Source organism: Mauremys mutica, chromosome 16 (assembly GCF_020497125.1).
Source record: "Mauremys mutica isolate MM-2020 ecotype Southern chromosome 16, ASM2049712v1, whole genome shotgun sequence".
Lineage (NCBI taxonomy): Eukaryota > Metazoa > Chordata > Testudines > Geoemydidae > Mauremys > Mauremys mutica.
Window position 1 is genome coordinate 5,843,249 of NC_059087.1, and position 20,550 is coordinate 5,863,798.

The 20,550-nt window shown below is 48.7% G+C and overlaps 2 protein-coding genes across 14 annotated transcripts in view; one reads left to right on the plus strand and one right to left on the minus strand.

Annotated features, from left to right (window-relative positions):
• The window catches only part of ATXN2 (ataxin 2), an 83,701-nt gene extending 79,106 nt beyond the window's left edge, over positions 1–4,595 (plus strand). For 12 of the 13 annotated variants that reach the window (XM_044989571.1, XM_044989567.1, XM_044989566.1 and 9 more), the window contains 2 exons: positions 2,971–3,139; positions 3,961–4,595. In XM_044989571.1, coding sequence (XP_044845506.1) covers positions 2,971–3,139; positions 3,961–3,989 — 198 coding nt within the window. In that variant the 3' untranslated portion in view covers positions 3,990–4,595. The remainder of the gene's footprint in view (positions 1–2,970; positions 3,140–3,960) is intronic. The other variant, XM_044989572.1, reaches the window with a different exon arrangement.
• Positions 4,596–7,023: 2,428 nt separating this feature from the next.
• The window catches only part of SH2B3 (SH2B adaptor protein 3), a 96,513-nt gene continuing 82,986 nt past the window's right edge, over positions 7,024–20,550 (minus strand). Inside the window, exons 5-8 of the mRNA XM_044990076.1 lie at positions 18,886–18,980; positions 17,159–17,373; positions 16,219–16,390; positions 7,024–12,094 (exon numbers count right to left, since the gene is read on the minus strand). Coding sequence (XP_044846011.1) covers positions 11,790–12,094; positions 16,219–16,390; positions 17,159–17,373; positions 18,886–18,980 — 787 coding nt within the window. The 3' untranslated portion in view covers positions 7,024–11,789. The remainder of the gene's footprint in view (positions 12,095–16,218; positions 16,391–17,158; positions 17,374–18,885; positions 18,981–20,550) is intronic.

Here is a 20,550-nt window from a genome sequence, read left to right on the forward strand (position 1 = left end):
GTTGTCAATTAAACTGCCATTGAGGATACGGGGGACATCTCAGTGGTCTGTAATGGGCTGATCTTGAATACTGTTTTCAGTTCTGGTCACCCCACTTCAAAACCTGTATGGAAAAAATAGAAAAAGGCCCAGGGAAGGGCAGTGAATGTGATTAGAGGTGTGGAGAGACCACTGCAGGAGGCACTGCAACAGAGATTGGCACTATGTAATTTAGAAAACCGAGATTAGTGGAAACATAAGGGTACATCAAAGAATGGACAGTTAAGCAGGATCATTCCTGTGGAGGATATTTCTTCCTAACCCCAGGCAGTTAGTGGTTGGTTTATGCCTTAAATCAGAAGGGTCGATACTCCCTTTGCATGTTACCCTGGCTAGTGTAACTCAAGAGCTTGTTAATCCAAAAGGAGTCTAATCCTTTTCTGAATTCTGCTAAAATCTTTCACACAATCTCTGGGACAGTCTCTGTTCAAGTTAATTAGGAGATGTGGAAAAAAAGTTGTTTTTACCAAATTTCCTTTTACCCATTCTAAATGTATAACTTTTTAATTTCAGAGTCTCCCATTGCCTTGCTCTTGTTTTGTGAAGGAATTCCCAACTGACTTTCTTTAGCCAATTAGTTATAGGCCTTTTATCTTCCCCCGAAGCATCTGGCCATTGCCTCAAACAGGATATTGGTGTAGGTGGGATATTGATCTGTTTTAGCTCGGTAGTTCTGTATCTGACTAGATTTTGTAGTTCCTTTGGGGTCCTCGTAAGGTCCTGCATTTGGACCCTCAGATGTGCCTAATTGCAAGTGACTGCTATATAGACACCTAGAGCACCAAACCTCAAAAGCAGAGGTAATCATTTCACTTCCATGATGGAAAGGACTAGGTGAACTGTACTGAAGTGTAACTGACAATTGCATACCTGTGTGCCAGCATGCTTTCCGTAAATGGAAGTTAATTCTCTACTCTTACTGGCTCCTTTTTTGCTTTGTGGGATTCACAAAAAACTACTAGAGTAAATAAGGAGCTTATTGTAGTGCAGAATTAACTAAATGACTGTTAAAGTCTCTGATATTTTTAATGAGCACAATCCAGTCTTCTATATCTCTGATCTGTGCTGTTGGTTTCACAGACATAAAAACAATAGGCATGGACATCTCAAAAGATTGACAAAGTCCCAGATGGTTTCTCAGGCTGAGGCAGTGCCCCATAAGCCTCTAGTGAAGGAATGATAGCTTCATTTATCTAAAAATCTCTTATGAAATGGCTACCTCAACTGCTTACAGGAAAAACAAATAATAATCCCGAAGCACCAGAGATAGGGATTTCCTAATGCTAAATTCTATCATGAAATTCATCATCACTTTATGGTGGGAATTCCAGACGTGCTCACACCAAGGGATTAAATTAATTTCATTTTAAAGACAATTAGTAACTCGATGCTAATTGAATCCTTGACTCACGAAACTCTGAGCATGTTACAAAAGTCAGCACCTACGCATCAAGTTTTGCAAAGCTTCATTACCATGGCAAAAAAATCGTATATGCATGTCTGTATTGAGCATGGCTGCTATGGTTATAATAGCATTGCTTGGTCAAAGCAACAATGCTGGTGTTCATGAGGAATGTAATGCATGAGGTTTGGAAGGCATGGCTCTTGAGCACAACCACAGTCTTAGTATGATTTGGGAGTTAGTTCTCATGCCTTCAGGGGCTTCTTGGAAGCTATATTACAACTTGAGGAGTTCCGTTAATCAAATGCCAGTCTGATTAAAGCTGACAGTGATGCAGCAAAAGTCGTGCCTATGGAAAGAGTTGCAGGGTTTAGCCACATGGGAACTTTGCCCTTTCTGCACATCTAACTTGAATGAGTCTGAAGTCAGCCAGTGCCTGCTACTGTCTGGAGTGGTGTCTGGCATCTGAGTTTCCTCTGCCAGTTCACTTAAAACACACCCACAACTAAAATGGGTAAAACCAATTTTCTTTTGAAAACTTGTTTGAATCTAAACATGGACAGTGTTAAATGCTGTCTGATTTTTGAGGGTCATCTTGTAATTGAGAAATTACTGCTCGAGATTGATTGGGCTTTCACCTAGGAAATACAGATAGTCCCTCTGCCTGCCTCCTGTCAGGAAGCGTTACTAACAAGTGAAAGGAGTTTCCCCACCAACTGAGGAGATAAGCAGTGAGACAGATGCATCTCACTTTTCCCTTGGGGATTAATTATGAACGCTTTCAGTACACAAGAACTGTGATATTGTGAGCTTAACTGAAAATAGAACAAATCTGAGCTAGCAGCATTACATAGTGGAATGAAGGGGGATATTACTAATTTTCAACTGTTTATGTGGGAGCGAATATAGCGAGAGAGAGAGAGACTGGACATTGGAGAGACAATGGGCATCTAGGACAGGTGAACGTGATGAAATTGGGAATTGTAGAGAGGTAAGAAACCAAGTTCAGTTCATTGAGGGGTGAAGTTTACGTTGGAGACTTTTGCTGGGGGAAAATGTAGAAATCTTTGCCTTTGCTTCATGCTTTTCCTTCCTCTTTATAACCATGCGTTCATATGAGGTACTGAGAAGGGGATGGCGGCTCTTCTCATGTATGTAAAGGCCTATATAAGGGCCTATTATTTGTGTGCAGTGTCCAATTCATTCTCTGCATAGGAAATGCTTCTCAATTCTTAACATCTACAGGTTTTTAAAAATAATATTCCGAAAGTATCCTTTACCAATGCTCCTAGTCAGCAATGAGCTCCTGCCCAAACTGAGGAGATGTTGTCAGCAAAGCCAAGAATAAGGATTTGACACTTCGTGTTTTAAAATCTCAAACTTACTCCCTATGTGCACATTCTAGCCAATCGACTTAAAATGAAGTAAATCTCAGGATTTACTATTACAGTTGGAGGAATCTTTGCTAGGCATGTGGCCAGGAGTGTTGCCTCCTTGTGACCATTATACTAAAGAGCTCTTTGTTTCAGGCTCATGTACAGTCAGGAATGGTTCCTTCTCACCCAACTGCCCATGCTCCAATGATGCTAATGACGACACAGCCACCTGGTGGTCCCCAAGCCGCCATCGCTCAAAGTGCACTACAGCCCATTCCAGTCTCGACAACAACACATTTCCCCTATATGACGCACCCTTCAGGTGAGGAGTGTGTGCGTGTGAGACCTGCACCTTAACTGAGCCAGGTCAAATTAGTGAGCAAAACAGGTTATGAGCCAGGTTTGGGTTAGAAACAAAAAACCGTAAGATGTCCTGTTACAGAGGCAAACTGCTGAAGGTGGCAGACAGTATTTCTGCAGTTAGTATTTGTATTTGGGTGCTCCAAATGTGAACTTGGAATGCATACAAGATGAACTCAGTTAGCAAAGACTTTATTTCTGTATGGCTGAAACATATTATGCAGACTTCAGTGTGTGTAGGACAATATCCGCCTGCCCTTGTCTTGGGGGATAGAATATCTAGGTGGCTTATGGTGTAATGATCCAAGTTTTGTACATGTAACATATATAAAGTGTCTTGAGGATAGTTGTAAAAAGATTGTTCCAGGGATACGAGTATTCCTGGCAACTAATGGCTGAAGGCAGATGGCAGTTTGAAGTTGACTTTTTATCCCAAGAGTGACATTTTGCAGTACTGTTGCTTGGGAAAACCAGGCCCTACTTGTTTTGTTGCTCTTTAAATGTAACTCTTACCTAGGTGTCTCAAATACTGTTTTTCCCCAAAGCAGGGTGTGACCTTGTACCGTGAACTAATACCTGGTTTTGTGTGGTGTGGAATGGGTGGGGAAAATAAATGTTGCTTTCTTAGGGTTTAGGTAGAAAAACAGCCAAAGGACATTTCAATGCAGGGTTTTTTTACAGACTTGAGCTAAATAGTTATCCTGTGATTTGATTAACTAGCACGTTGTTGTGTGGCTTCTCAATCTGCTATTTACACCTGCACTCTTTTTTTTTTTTTTGCAGTACAAGCCCACCACCAACAGCAGTTGTAAGGCTGATCTGGAGTAACAAAGGCTGGATACCTTTTGTAGGCCAAATACCTTCCTTCCACTGCTTCTGCCAACTGGAAGCACAGAAAACTAGAATTTCATTTATTTTGTTTAAAAAAAAAAATTTGATTTCTTGTAACATCCAATAGGAATGCTAACAGTTCATCTTGCAGTGGGAGAGATTCGGACTGAGTAGAGGCATGTGGGAACTTGTGGGTTATTCCATAATTCCATACACTGTATCAGAGTCCTGCAGGTGCCCAAACTCTGCTTGCTGAAAACTGGAAGTTATTTATTTTTTAATGACCCTTCAAAGTTATGAACTCATCAGCTAGCAAAAGAAGTAACACAAGTGATTCTTGCTGCTATTATCACTAAAAATCAAGACTCGGAGATCCCTTTTACGTCTAATAAACTTGAAACAGGTTCAGTAAAAAAAATTCTAATCGTCAAACTGATGGATTATTATTTATAAATCACGTTTGATGAAGTGATCACTATTGCAAGACAGTGATGTAACTTTTAAGTTAAGAAAACTTTTACTTTGTAGATAATATAAAATAAAAACTTTAAAAAAAATTAAAAAATAAAAAAAGTTTTAAAAACTGATCAATCTGGTGTGTGTGTGTGTATGTTACTCTTGCCATACTTGCTTCTCTAGCTTTAATAAGATTCTGTCCAATTTAATATCAGGTAAAATTGATTTGGCATTATGAAATTTAAATAGTCTTTGACGTCAAACCTTTGACATCTTTTTCTATGCAAGACATGAGGTTTAGTATAACTATCAATTTACCATACGTATTATTTCAGTCAAAGTATCCTACTTTAAATGCCTCTGTTTGCCAGAAGCTGGGAATGGGCAACAGGGGATGGATCACTTGATGATTCCCTGTTCTGTTCATTCCCTCTGGGGCACCTGGCATTGGCCACTGTTGAAAGACAGGATACTGGGCTAGATGGACCTTTGGTCTGACCCAGTATGGCCGTTCTTATGTTCTTAGCTCTCTAGATTCAACTGCGGTAGCTTCGGTCCACAAGGTAGCATCTTCTGAAAGAAACAGAATGGGAAGTCTTGATGCTTGGGACAGAAGAGACAATGCAAAGGTCAGTCGTGTTTGTTGGTGTTTGGGGAAGCTACTTGCCAGGCTGAGCAAGAAAAAGCTGCAGTAGTGATGGGCAAAATGTGAGATAGAATTATAGAAAAAGACTAGAAGAAAAGTGCGTGAATTTCATGTGAACGTGAGCTACCTCAGACCATGTCCATAAAATGTATGGTGGTCTTCACTGCTGTTCCTTATGGAGCATACTTACATCTGCTAACCAAAAGTTAATGGCTAGGAGGAGAAAAACAGTGACCTATTAAGGTACAAACCAGTTGTTGCATTTCAAAGGTGGGTTAGTAATGTGTTCGTGTAAATATGTACATATTAAATATAGCTGGCAAAGTATACCATGGCTCAGTGCAAGATGAGGCTAAATAGTATAGCTAGTCTTGTAAATCAATCCACTATATGGACACCGTACAATGAAAATGTCACTGCTCTACAGAAGTAATTCTGACAGGCAGTAGGGGGCATAAAACCATTAAATACTAATGGAGTATCTTACTCAACCAAGTGAGTAAATATGCCTTGTACTTCTGTTCATCAAATACTCTTAATAAAGAACACAGCATAGCTTGTTGAAGTAGGTTAGCAAACATTCATGTAACTGGGAGACAAGGTGGCGGAGATATCCTCTTTTGTTGGCCCAACTTCTGTTGGCAAGAGAGACAAGCTTTCAAGCTTATACAGAGCTCTTCTTCAGGTCTGGGCAACTTACCTGCAGTATCACAGCTAAATACAAGATGAAACAGATTGTTTAGCATAAGTAGTTAACATAGGTTGGTCCTGCTTTGAGCAGGGGGTTGGACTAGATGATCTCCTGAGGTCCCTTCCAACCATAATAATCTATGATTCTATGATTTCAAGGGACCATTCAAGGTGATGGGGGCCCTCCACTTACAGGGAAGAGAGGAAGTAGCTTAGTGGGTTACAGATGGTCGTAATAAGCCATAAATCCAGTGTCTCTTTTCAGTCCATGATTTTTAGTGTCTAGTAAAGATATGAATTTAAGCTCCCAGGCTCGTCTTTAGAAAGTGTTGTGCAGGTTTCCTTTGAGGAGGAAGACTGAAAGGTCAGATACAGAGTGATCGTTTTGTGAAAAGTGTTCACCCACCGGTGATGTCGTGTTTTTGTCTTATCATTTTCCTGTGTGAGTTCATTCAAGAGTGCAGTGATTGTTTGGTTTCAGCCACATACCGTATTTTCCGGCGTATAAGGCGACTGGGCGTATAAGACGACCCCCTAATTTTCCAGTTAAAACATAGGTTTTGGCCTATACTCGCCGTATAAGACTACCCCCACCCCTTCCGAGGCAACACCATTTAATAACATCAGATTTGATTTAAATAATTTTAATTAAAATGGCTCTGGGCTGCCTGCTGCGGTGGGGAGCCCAGAGCCTTTTAAATCAGCACAGGGACGTATGTAGCCGAAGCTACAGTATGTTTATACCTGGCGTATAAGACGACCCCCGATTTTTGGGGGTTGTTTTTTAGTAAAAAAAAGTCGTCTTATATGCTGGAAAATACGGTAGTTGTTGTTGGGGCATTTAGTGCACTGGATGAGATATGCTCAAAAGCTTGTCTCTAGAGACCTGCAAATTTGCGGATATCCGTTTGATATCTGCCGCTATCTGTGGACCATGTTGGCGGATCGGATGCATATACAAATGTTGTATCCACACATGGCTCTACTTGTCTGGCTCACCAACAGAAGTGAGCCAGACAAGACCTCACCCACCTTGGCTCTCTCATATCCTGGAACCAACATGGCTACCCCACCACCATACATTCATGTAACTTTCATTTCTAAAAGTGGGGAGGGAGGGCTCTTGTACTCGAGCAGCTATTAGTCCAATATCTGGCAAGTCAGTGAGAGCTTCTGGAAAAAATTAGGCTAAAAGTATTAATATAAGAACAAACAGATTCTAAAAACAATTTATTTAAGAGCTGATTTGTACATTATAGCAAAATTGCATTATTCAAGAATAAGTTACTTGTACAGTACATACAGAAACAATACATAGAAAATCTACTATACAAGAATTCTGTTGATGAAAAGTAGAGCTTTGAAATAAATGCACTTGATTCCAACAAAACCCTTGTTGGCCTTAATTTGCCTATGGGATAAAAAGGCAGTGAACGATAGAATGCACTCTGAACTCTTACGCTGTGGGCATGTGCTGGCTAAGATAACATCCTGTTCTCATACAACAAGCTTTTACATTGAAATATGGAATATTGTACTCAAACTTGTCAGTCAAGACTGAAAGGCCTTATATGCATAGTAAAGTAAAACCACATCGGCTCTAAACTGACAGTTTTCTGTGGTCCAAGGAATATCAACAGTCAGTCAATATTGCATCACGGTGGCACAGACTAGGCTGCCTTAATTCTTTGATGATGTTGGCTTTGATGCTTCCTCTGCTGGACCTGGACCTTTTCTTCAAAGCTTCGCTGTGGAACGCAGCCTTGAAGCAGAAGGATCAATGAGGTTGCTGTCGGTGTTTTAGGTACCCTGTTCTTACACGCTGGGTTAGCCTTTCCCTGTGGGGTTGGCCCATTCAGTGAGCTAGACCGGAATGGTACTTCATAGTGATAAACACAAACTTCTCCTGCACAGCCTGTCTACCAGGAGGACATGCGAGAGTTGCCTGTAGGCAGTGCCCGTTTGTCAGCAAATAGCAAGTAAGGCTTTTCATACGAATAAGGGGGTGTAGAGTTGGGGGTGGGAGGGCTCTGTTTCTGTTTTGGCACAGTCAGTAGCCTCTCTCACAGTGACCTGCTAAACCAGGCTGCTGCCTGGCAAGAGGCTGAGCGAGTTGAGGCCCTACATACTGTTACGTCTTCACTGTGGAGCGCAGCCCTAAGGTTGCTATGAAAAAAGAAACGTTTCACTAGCCCAGCCACCTGTTATTGCTGTGGAAGATCAGAAATGCTGGTCTCCTTTATGGTGCCAGCCCTTAGACAAGCTGTTTTCAATCAGTCAGCCTCAGAGGTAAGACTTTGGAACCAATCAGATTTAATTTTGTGTGCCCCTTCTCTGGATCCTGAGATTCTAGCAGGGGCTGAGAACCTAGGTCAAAGCAGGCAGCTTGCTGGCAGTGTTCCCTGGTATCCGGTAGTCCGGGGGAGAAGGCAACTGCTCAGCTGCTAAGGTGAGACATGCAAAAGTTCAGTGTCGCCCTTTGCCTTTCCATCCTGCTAAGACTGTGACTATTGAAAGCAACTGTCTTGAGAACGCTTCATAAATGCAGCTAATTCCTTGGCCTACAAGATGTTATTTAATGTGCTTTTAAATATAAAAAAAATCTTTTACAATAAAAGTCAATGTTGAAACATGCCACAGACCTTCACTAGTTACTCGGCAAAAAGATCTTAGAGAAGTCCATATAATTACTTTGAAGTTGCGTATGTTTCAAGGGCATAATGTTTTGTCCCCAGGTTTCTACGAGGGCATTGTGTGTACTGAGTGAGTTATGAAATAGTCCTGGCAGTACAGAAGAGGAAGGGAAACTAAGTCAGACTTGGAAATGTATCACAAGCCAACTACTTTTTAGCAGGGATGGAATTCTGAGAAGTTCAGCTTCCCACGACCTGGGAAAATAGATTAAAGAACTGACCCTGCAATTATTGTATAATTGGTTTTAGGACCCAACACCAAAGTGAGGGGGAGATGAGAGGCTCTGTTGGAGCAACACAGGGAAGGACTGGAAGAATATTTGCCCAGTTAGGGAAAGTTTAGACCTTTGGCTGGAGAAGGAAAGGAATGAGATGGGCCAAACACTGCTGGGGAAGGCTGGAGATGGTGAACAGTCATTCTGTTGTTTGTTAGCGGTCAGTGTACAATTCTTCAGATTCCATACACAATCCCCTTCAGCAGTGAACTGGAGTGGTCTGCCAGCCTTTCAATCTGGATTATCAAAATTCTCCCTAGCTTTGGCTAACTTGACAGTGAAATTCTAGAAGGAAACAACTGCAACTTTGGTGAATAATCAGAACAACCTTCCAACTAGGTACCAGAAGAAGGAACTTATAGTCACGTGCTTGGATTTGTTTGCACAGGAGCACTGAATGAATGACGACCAACTTGGTGTATATTGTATTAAATAAGAAAAAAAAGTTCCATTTAGTCCAGAAAGAAGGCCCTAGCAATTCAACCTAATTCCAAATATGTATATGTTTGGTTGCTGGCACTTAATAAGACTTAGGCCAAAAATCTCAACCCAGAAGCAGCCTGGGTGCTTTGTTTACCAACAGGCATGAGAGCTGTGCTGAGCATTCCGCCTTCACACCCTGTTCTGTCACAGCCACTCCTGCTTTGCTCTGCATGGAATGAATACTTTGAGCATGCCTGCCAAAAGTGCAGGTTGATTAGTGGTCAGTGGGACATGCTGATGATGGCTTTGAAGCAAGGTTTAGCCTATAAAACAAGCACTTCCTAAGGGTTGCAGAGAGAAGTAGCCATCTTCCACATCATTCTTCTATTTAGTTCTTGAACCTCATTTTTTTAAAAGGCCAAGGGGAAGATCCTTGACTGGTGGTGTGTCAGAGCTCCGCTGAAGTCACCCGGGGGCAATGGACAATTTACTCCAACTGAGAAGCTACTCTATGGGCTTATAAGTGGACTCAGTTTGTCAGAGATGGAGGGGAGTGAATTGTTTGGCAGAAACCATCCTGTGGCTAGCTCCACTTACTGAGTGTAAAGGAGCCCTAGTATACTATAGCCTATCACTCTGGGCTTGAGAAATACCTTGCCTCGGAGAAATCCCAAGACAAAAGTGGGGGAACAGAGATTGATGGGTGCTTCAGCAGCTTCTTTTGCAAAGCTGGGATGAAGTTGAGACTGTCTTGGTTTTCCTGTCCCTTGCAGTCTGCTCGTGCATTAGAAATGTATTTGGTGAGGATAAGGGCACTGGCCACTTGAATATAAAAAAGGGAGATGGTAGAATTCCAGTTTCTGATGGTGCAGAAATCTTGGTCCCATTTATGTATATAGAACTTAATTCTATGGCCAGAATTTAAGGGCCTTTCCATGAAGGGAGACGCTGACTTGACAAAGTGCTGTCAAATGCACAAAAGTGATCTGGAGGGAACAGCATCTTTTGCGAACTTACAATTACAGGAAGACACATACTGGGTGTACAAAATTCAGACAGAGGGGCTTTTTAAGTTGAATGTCTTTTTTTTTTTTTTTTTTTTTTTAAGCGTTGCTCCCTTAAGCCACATTCCAGAGAGTCTCTTCTACCATTGAGCCCCTTCTGGTGTGGCTCAACTCTGGCGTAACTGAAGTGCTTTACCTTGAAAAGAGGTTGGGCCTAGTGACAATTTTAGGGGTTAGTGAAATTACCTATTTACTGCTTGTGAATCTATAAATCTTAACTCCTAACACACAGCTCTGCACAGACCTGTCTCTCAGTAAAGACGCACAAGGCAAATATGTCACATCTCCTCCTGCAACTGTAATTCTAACTGAGGAAATGCCAAAGTCTAACCCTAGTCACAATAAGGTATGAGAAGAAGGGTCATTAGTGCACCCCCCCTTTTGGGTAACTTTGTTCCACCGAAGGGGATCATGTTGCTTCTCCATAAATAGCAAAAGCGCTGTCAAAACCCCAACAGTCAAAGTGCTTTTCCTAAGACCTACAGGCAAGGGGAATATTGGGGAGAAAAGGTTACACCCAAACTGGCTGGAAAACCATGACACTCAGGGGAGTTGTATTGCATAGCTTTACTTAACAAAATATGATCTAGTATTTAAAGAGTTGTTTTTTTAAATGCAAGCAACGGGCTGGTTATCAACACCCTTCCTGCTTTGAAGAACCAACCTGAGGTAACATATTTGGGAAAAAAACTTTTGCTGAACTCTAGACTTGTGCCTAAAAGATTTCCACAGCAGAAAGGAAGTTTTACGCCAAGGCTATGACAAGATGTCAGTCTCCTCTTTTGTCCTCTGATCAGTTACGTTAAGCCTATATTAATAGGAGGAAGTTAGTGTTCACTTTTTAATCGTGACTAATAGATGTAAGCATTTCCTTTGCCCATGGCTGTAGCTGTGACTTCAATGGCACCACGGTTTGTTTTGTTTTGTTTTTTTAAATGCTAACGTGATTTAAGGTAAAGCCCGAACTCTCCATATCCAAAAGTAACGAATGAACTCTTAGGTTAGCGATAAGGCTACTGCTCTGTTTGAAATATGGAACTATGACTTATGCAACTGCAGCACATTCCTTGGCCATCACAAAATGACTTTTCTTTGCTTACGCACAACCCAGATCAGTAACTTGTCACAAAGAACTTCAAATCCATTTTTGTCCAATTATGTGGCTGTAATGGAACCTTCTGGTTTCTTTTCTGGGCTCGGTCATGTCAAAAAGGGCAGCGAAGACCAGAAGCTCCTGTGACAGAGCCGAAGTGAGATATTAGCCTAAAGGGCAGAGAGCCTGGCATGTTAACAGGAACGAGGTGTAAACAGTCATCAGAAAGCTTTAATATGTAAAACAGGCCCTTTAACAGGCCTAATCGAGGGATCACACCCATAGTGGCGTGAACAATTTCTATATCTTACCCCCTCCCTTACCAGAAACAATAAATCCCCAGTTACATTCTTTTCATCTACTTCCCCAAATCTATAACACAAGTTCCCTAACAGGGCTCCAAGCCAAAGTGCATGGTTTGCACCCCTCCCCCACATCGTGTCAGAGTGGTGTGTATTGATTGTCAATAGCCCGAAGGTGGCCCCTGCCAGGGGAATCCAGCTCGTAGTCAGAGTCTCGCTGCCGGCTGGAGTGCAGGACGGCCACCTCGCTGTCTCGGAGGCTGTTGGCCAGTTCTTCTGGAGAGGGCACCAGGTGGAAGATCTGTTCTGGCTGAGAACTGTGGTGAATGTCGTCTGTCATGTGTAGCCGGGGGCAGCTGGAGGGACTGAGGGGGGTAAGGTTGAGTTCGGAGCTCCAATTAGGGACGGAGAACGGGAGCAAGATGGTGTTGCTTGAGCCCAAACCTGCAGGGAGAGGGGAGAAATCCAAGCATTAGATAACTGGCCAGGGTATGGGCAGGAGCCTAAGAGAAACCCAAGCCCTGTTGGCTTAAGACCCACAGCTGAGGAAACTTACCTTTCTCCTGGGTCCTTCCTAAGCACCTGGCCCTTGAACCTGCGTGTACCTTGGCCAGTGATCTAATGCCGTGGGGTGGGGGTGAGAGGGAGGGTGGCGGCACCAGAGAAGGTCTATGGTTACCCTGTCCACCCTCTCTCTCTGGCTGCCTCTCCCTGCTCATGGCAGCTCCTACTCCCCCCTGTTGGCCAAGGAAGCAGCAGGGGTCTGGGACAGAGAGCTGCTCTGTACTAAAGAGCTGGCTGCAGAGGCAGAGCAGCCTTCAGACTGGCTCTCCTTAGGAAGGTTGGGTAAAGCTCTCCTTGGTGCAATGTACAGATGGGGGGGTGCCTCCCCCTAAGGTGTCTGTGCCACCAAAAGCATCCAGGGCTGCTCCTGCTCAGCCCATGCTGGTTGGCAGAGGTGTTGAAGCTGCAGCCTACAGCTCCAAAGCCTGGAGGTGGCGCTGCTGCGCTCCACCTCAGGTGACCCGTTCCACGCAGAGTTTGTCCGAACTCCTAGAACAGCCTGTTCTGAATCAGATCCCCATGAGCCGGCCATGGGAAACAGGCTGAGCCGCCTCTGTGGCCAGTGGTTAGAGCAGCTTCTCTTTTAGAAAGAGGAAACAGACACAGGGTGACTTTCAAGCTTTTTCTATCTGCAGAGGCACTTCCTGCTCTGAATACAGGCTCCCAGGCCTTGCTGCACCTGTCTGCCCCAAGGAGTCAGTGCGATCACTCAGCTAACAGGCTGCTGCCATTCACTCCTGCTGAATGCAGGAGGGAACTGGGCTTATTTAGTCTGCAGAAGAGAAGAGTGAGGGGGGATTTGAGAGCAGCCTTCAACTGCCTGAAGGGGGGGTTCCAACGAGGATGGAGCTCGGCTGTTCTCAGTGGTGGCAGATGACAGAAAAGGAGCAATGGTCTCAAGTTGCAGAGGGGGAGGTTTAGGTTGGATATTAGGAAAAGCTTTTTCAGGAGGAGGGTGGTGAAGCCCTGGAATGGGTTCCCTAGGGAGGTGGTGGAATCTCCATCCTTAGAGGTTTTTAAGGCCTGGCTTGACAAAGCCCTGGCTGGGATGATTTAGTTGGGGTTGGGCCTGAGGTCTCTTCCAACCCTCATCTTCTATGATTCTCCCTCCTCTTGCTACTCACTCAGTGACCAGCTACCGGCACCAGCTCTAGGAATGCCGTGGCAGCTTTGCTCATGTTTGATGGCAGAGCCCATAGCTACCAAAGGGAGGGAGTAAACTCTTCAGGGGAGAACTCCCTCTAGGAACCTAGGACCTGACTTTCAGCAGGCCTCTTGGGGCCTGGCCCATACTCCTCCCCTTATCACCTGAGACCTGAATTACCTCCTGCTTCAGTTCAGTTCTATCTACTCTTTCCCTGCAAATTCGTATTCCCTTTGCCAGAGCTAGAGGCTCCAGCATCTGAAAGGTCTGTGCTCATCTAAGTTGGCTTCACACCACAGCATGGTTAAAGAGCACAGTGGTTAATTGTTCTCCATGTCCACTGAAGACAGAACAAGAGGTAACTGGCTTAGAAACGAGGAAAAACGTTCTACGGATAAAGCTCATTAAGTAGTGGAGCAGGTTAGCAGGATGACGGTGGGATTTACATCACTGCAGGCTTTTGTCGGAGAAAAACTTAGTTCTCACCTTTTGGTTGGGTGCAGCAAAGTCAGATACTTTATTATTTTAAGCAATTGTATAGAGGGAGAGAGTGTGCTAGGACACAGGGTTTTCCCCTCCTGGCAGGTCTTTCTACAGGTAAACAATTACCGGAAGCATTTATACTTTTTGTTACATATAATAATAAGCAACAGCTGCATTTTGTTTATAGACAGGCCATTTTGATATCTTATTTTTCTCACTTCTATTTAGACGCTAGTCTGCATTTCACCTTATTGACACAAGGTCGCAGCAACTTCTCACACAGTGTTTTTTCCACTCGCCTTACCCAATTCTTGCTTTTGCAAACCTCACGTTATTAGGATTAGAGCTAGCCTAACTCCTGCTAACAGAGGTAACTGTTTACATTCAAATCCCTGTCAGCTCTTGCTCTACTTCCACACTTGTAAGAACAGGCTGGACAAACACCTGCCTGGGATGGTCTAGGGTTACTTGGTCCTGCCTCAGCCCAGGGGGCTGGACTCCATGTTCCCTTCCAGCCCATTTCTGAGACTCTAGGGGTCAGCTGGGCCCTTAAGATTTCAGCCACACTGTGTTACCTGACCATGGTTTTAAAATGTACCGAAAGAGGAGGCGAGTTCAGGACACAGTGCTAAACTGGGCTCCTACCCCTTTCCTTGCATGGCAGTGTGCAGTTCTGCTTCCCGCCCTCCCCCACCCCCACCCCCGTCATCTGACTCGCCAACGCTTGATCATAAGGCAACTGAGTGAAAGTGCCGGGGGCTCTTTGGAGTTTTGTTCTATCCAATCGAAAACCATTCGAGCAGGAACATGCCTCTCTAACCACTTGGGGGTCACAAGGCAGCACTCCAGGCTCGGTCAGGACTGCAGTCTACCCACCTCCACCGAACCCCCAGGAGGAAGTTAGCTAGAGCTCCCCCCTTTGGACTGCGCTCAGTGGAACTCGTAAAATCACAGCTACTGGGCTGCCGCACCTGCGCTAGGGCACTGTAACCCCACTGACCTCACGGCCCGGGGGCGAAGAGGGAAGCGTCTGCCACTGCACAAAGCTGTGCAAGCAGAGCAAGCTGGCCTGGGGCCCGCTGCAGGCTGCATGGAGAGGCAGGCCATTAACTGCATTTCCTCCATAAACCGAGCGCAGAAGCAGTGCTGAAGTTTAAATAACCTGGCATGTAATTAGTCTGTAGTGACCCCTGCAATGCAATTAAAGTGTAGAACTGAAAGGCTCTGCACCTCCTCTAAACGCCACCTCACCCCTTTCAAAGGGGGAGGGGAGGGAACGGTAAAAGCATCTTTCACAAGTTGCTTTAAGTCAGGCGAGAGCAGAAGCAGCCAGCAGAGCCAGACGCTGTACCTGGAACCTGAGGCTCCTACATTCAAGCCTGTGCTGAACGGCTTCTGTGATTGCAGAGCCCAGCGGGGTAATGCCCACTGCAGCAGGAGGCCAGACAGCTGCTTCAGGAAGCCCGCTGGCTTGGCCTGGCCTGGCCACATGTCACACCAGAGGTGTGAGGGGAGACTGGGTGGTTGGCACAGATTTTTGCTCTTAGGACGGAGAGGAAAAGCACTGCTGATAGACACTAGGCTGGGAAACTAAAGGGTCAACATAGAGACGCCTGTAAACGGAGGCTCTACCATTGACACTTGAGATAAAAAATACCTGGTGTTATCAGCTCTCTCCTCATTCGAGGGCAATGTGTGAGCTCCTGCCAGAATCGCTTCCCTCCCGGGGAAGCGTGTCCAGCACAGTGCACGGATGACAGCAGCAAGGAGCGTGGGGTTGCTAGGCAGCGGCACCAGCTGCTGAGCGCTGGGGGAAAGGGAGGGGAGTGGCAGGATAGGCCTGTGGGCTAATTTAGTTTAGCCAACAGTCCAACAGGCCCACAGCCCTGGCCCAAGGGGGCCAGGATCCACCTCTGACGCCTGCGAGCCATCCACTGGGCACCTGGCTGCCGGCTCTGCTGAGGAACTAAGGTAGCGGCAGGGGGTCTGCCTGATCATTATGGGCCATGTGGAACGCTAACCCTGTGGTCTTAGCGTGGCCGCAGGCCTCAGGTGGGCTCCAGCACCTACTCTAGGCCGGGCTTGGGATTAATTCAATAATTAATGAAGCCACGGTCTAATGCTTTGGCTCAATTAACAGACCGGACGGTCCGAGCAGCGTTGGCTGGTTGGAACATGGGTGAGGCCAGCCGGCCCCAGGGGCGTGCAGAGAGGAGGGGCTGGCAGCTTCTCAGAGCGGGGGCGCAGCAGCTGCCAATTGGAGCCAGGGATGGGGCCGGTGGGGGGCAGCTGCTCTCCAGTGGGGTGATGGGGGTGGGAAGAGAGACAAACGTCCCCCTCTGGGACGTGCACACGAAGCCCCCCTACCCCCTCATACCTTGGGGCGACGGGATGACCACCACGTAGCTGGAGAGCTTGACGTCGCAGGCCGCGCCGCACTCCAGAGGGATGGGGCACCGCTGGAAGTGGTGCAGCATGTCCAGGATGGAGGGGAAGCGCAGGTGCTGCACCCGGCACTGCCCCCGCTCGGTCAGCGAGAGCCGCAGGTGCTGCGAGGGAGACGGACGCGTTACAAGGCTGCTGGCTCGGCTGGGCGGGGGGAGTGGCAGCGAGCTGGGGCCAGAGGCTGGTGGCTGGGCACGGGCAGCAGACCTGAGCCCCGTCTGTGTCACCGGGAGCAGGTCCCTTGAGCCAAGCACAACCGGTTTGCAACCCCGGGGTTTACTTTCCTCGGCAGAGGCGGGTTCTTTCCTTCCCTCACCCCAAGAGTCGGACCAGCCTGGCCTTGGTCAGGTTACGTCCTGTGCTGGGAGGGGTGGGATTGTCTCCTGCCATGAGGGGATGGCAGGCCAGGGGCGGGAGCAGCCATGTTTCCCCAGGGGCTCCGAGCCAGCCGCTAGTGGGGAAGGCTTCTGCAGGCAGGTCTATGGCTGTTCAGAGCCTTCCGCGAGGGACACAGGCCTCCACAGGCCGAACACTGGAGCTCAGGAGAGACCTGGAAATTGCCCTGCCTCTGGGTCTTGGGCCAGGGGTGTTGGAGTCAGACACCCCCAGGGTAGAACAGCCCAAAGACACGCGGGAGCCTTGACCCGCGGCGCGTTAGAAACAAGGCTGCCCAATACCACGGCTGGTGCTCTCCGGAGGAACGCTGGCTTAGCAGGGAGGGGGGGCTGTGCCGGGGGGTCCGGGCCCCTCTCTGAATGGCAGCGGTCTGCATGGGGAGGGCTCAGGTGTCCGGCGAGTCGACCAGAGGGAGGAAACCCTGAGCAGAAAAGCAGGGCTGGCGCCTCCCGCACCTCCCCCCGCACAGGCCCTACCTTCGCTCTGCCTTGGAAATTGAAGGTGAGGACGTATTCGCCCCTGCGGGTTTCGCTCTGTCGAACAAGGAAAACCCCGTGGCCTTCCAGCCCCCGCAGCTGCACGAGCTGGGCGGCTTTGACACGCGAAATGGGGCCGTGGAACCAGGGGTAGGACGAGAGGAACTGGTCGGTTTTCTGGCAGGACGGCTCTGGCTGCCCACAGTGCATAGCGCCTGGGGAGGGAGAAGAGCATTAGAGGCACGGCCGTGGGGACAGGCCCGGTGGGAGAAACGCTGCCACCCCATAGGCCAAACCCTGAGCAGGGCTGAGGGGCTCTGGGAAAGCTGAAGCCTTGGCTACAGCCCAAGTGGGCCCAGCTGGGCCATTCCCTGGCAGGCTGCCCACCCCCACCCCGTGGGACCAGCGCCTTGAACTCCCCACTCGGCAGGGCAGGGCAGGGCTCCTACTTTGTTGCTCTCTGGAAAGCACCTGGCACAGCTCAGGCAGGACTTGGAGCCAATAAACCATCCTGAGCCGGTCAAACAGCAAAAGCCCAACTGGTGACAAGGAGAACATGAGCAGCCCTGACCCCACGGATCTGGCTGGCGCTAGGCCCGCCCGACGCCTCGTTCCCCTCGCCACATCCCTGCTTAGCTGGCGTCTCACATCATTACTGTGCATCATGTGCCTTAGTGACAGAAGCCGGTGGTCCCCCCGCCCCCAACATACTGTGTGACAGGCTCCCCCAGCACCCTGCACGCTTTAGCTTTGAATCAGTCACTGGCCACTTCTGCTTTAGCCAGAGCCTGATTTACTCCAGGTCCTTCGCCTTGCGGTACTGGCATTCGCCAACAGCACAGAGGGAGCTGTGTGACACTGAAACGCAGCGTTTAAACCATCAATAAAACTCTTGTTTCCTGTCAACTCAACCTGAGACCCAGGCAACCCTAGTTCCTCTTTCCAGGAAACACAGGCACCAGCCTGACGTTTCAGGGTTGGAGCAGGAGCGAATCTCAAGCTCTCCCTCCACTCACCCCCCCACCTCCCAAAGCAGCTGCCGTCAGCTCCAGAACGGTTCTGGAGGCCATGGTTCAGATTTAATCTCTTGGCTGGAAAGAAGGCAAAAGCAGCATGCTAATCGGCCCCTCCCACCTCAGCCTCCCCTTAGGGGAGAACACCACTGGCACGGTGCTGTGAATCAGCTTTGTGTGTCAGCGCCTGATAAGTAATTTCTTGGCAGAGGATTGGGAGCACGTTTCTTGCAGGGACAGGTGAGCAGAGCAGGAAACTCTCAGAATCCTGCTCTGCAGGGGCCCAAGGGTGCTTAGCTCCCTCCCAGATCCAGGGCAGTTTAAGGGTGTTGAGTCCTTTGCAGGATCAAGCCCCAGATCAGCAGTTCTCCTGCCCCAGAAGCTGTGTAATTCTTCTCTAGGCTAGTCCTCCAGTTGCTGCCCTGGGCTGGTTGTTCCTCATTCGCTCTCCAATCAGAGATCTTGGCTAGTTTCCTGGGGCTCCTCGCTGGGCTTCAGCACCAGCTCTCTAGGTAGGAGCCACCTCCGCCCCAACCCACCTGAGACACTCCCTGGGTGACTGGCACTAGACACCCCTGCAAGTGGTGCCCCCTGGAGCCGCTCGAGCCAGAAGTGATGCATGGCTGGGAGCCCCAGGACTGCTGCAGGCTGGTAAAGGTCCGTCTGCTCTATTAGCCCTTAGCCATCAGGGACTCTCCCATGCAGGGCACTCACCTTGGGTAAGGGAGTCGGTGCTGCCAGTGGCAGGGCTGGACGCCACGGTGTCAGAGTGCTGGCCTGAGAGCAGCTCTACATCGGCTCCCCCGGACCTGCCAGGAAGACACAGGAAGGATGTCACAGCTTCCGCCGCCGAACCCAGGTGGAGAACCGGCTGCTCCGCTTGGCAAAGCACCAGGGCGAACAGGAGAAACACAGCTCCCTTTGTGCAAACATGCCAGGCAGAGAGACTGCCTGGATGGGAACGTGACAGCTCAGCCGCTGCCCAGAATTCAGGGCTCGTGAGGTTATGAAATGCTGGGAAATTCCAAGTGTTTTTATGAATTAAAAAAAAAAATCCGAGGGAAACAAGTTTCTAAACACTGCGGGGCTGCAGCACCATGGGGTCCTACTGCAGGCGCGTTCCCAGAGCCATCGTGAGCAACACTCTCAACCGGCTGCAGGGCCCGGGCCATCGGCCAGCCTGCCCAAAGGAAACAGACAGCAGAGCTGGGGAAAACCCAGCAAAGAGCTGCAACCCCCCCCTGCTAGAGTCGCAGGCCTCACTAGTAACAGGAGGGAGAGCAAGAGATGTGTGATTTTAACAACACACACACACACACACACTCTCTCTCTCTCTCTCTCTCTCTCTCCAGAAATGTCCTGTGACCATGGGCAGGTCACAGCCGCGCTTGCTGCCTCAGTTTCCCCATCTGTCTCCACCTGTGTGTAGTGCCTTCAGGCAGTAGATGGGGATGCTCAGGGGAGGAGAGAAAGGACGGTGTTGGAGATGGATGGGGGGGCTGCCTGGCCAACCAGGGCCGAGTACACTGCTGGCCTGCGTAACTGGAGAAATACAGTGCTGAGCTCCTTGGGGCTAACGAGACTCGGCTGCCAGCCCTGGAGCTGCCCAGGGGGCGACTCAGTGCACTGGAGCAGCCTGGGAGGCACCCTTGGCTTGCAGCAGATGCTGTATTCAGCCCCCGCCCCCTCCCTGTGTTTGAGGTAGGGGCAGGTTTCCCTGCTTCGGAGTGGGCCTCAGCTCCCCACTTGGGTACAGCTGCACCGTCCCTGCCCCTGACCAGCCTGGGAGCTCTCGGGCCGGGGCTGAGGTTGAGCACTCAGCACGACGGGGCCCTGCTCCTCTGGGCACAGCTGCGATGCAAACAGGAACCAGAGGAAAAGGGCACATGCTGCCCTGGAAATGCATCAAGTATCCCCAAAATACACAGCGGCAGGGAGAAAACCTCAGGGACCCCCTGGAATGGGGCTGTGCCCTCTAAGAACTACTCGAGCTGACCCCTGCTCAGACCCACCATCGGGGGTGGTTACAGCCCCCCCCCCCCCAGGTACCATGCCCACGTGCAGCAGACTGCACAGCACCCTCAGCCCAGCCGGCCCCAGCAGCCGAGGGCACTGGGGCAGGGGCAGACTTCTACCAGCAGGGCACTGCACCAAGCTCGGTGAGCCCCAATGTCCCCAGCCTGCCCGAGGGCACTGGGGCTCTTGCAGCTGCTGCCGCACGGGGCTGCTGCCCCCTGTGCAGCCAGGCCCCAGGTTCTGACAGGCGCTAGGCCCGAGGGAGGGGATCCAGGGCCCAGGGCTGACGCAAGCCGCGGGGCCTCCGTCGGGCCGGGGTCAAACCGCGGCAGGTGGGTCCCACAGGCCGGACGCAGGCCCGAA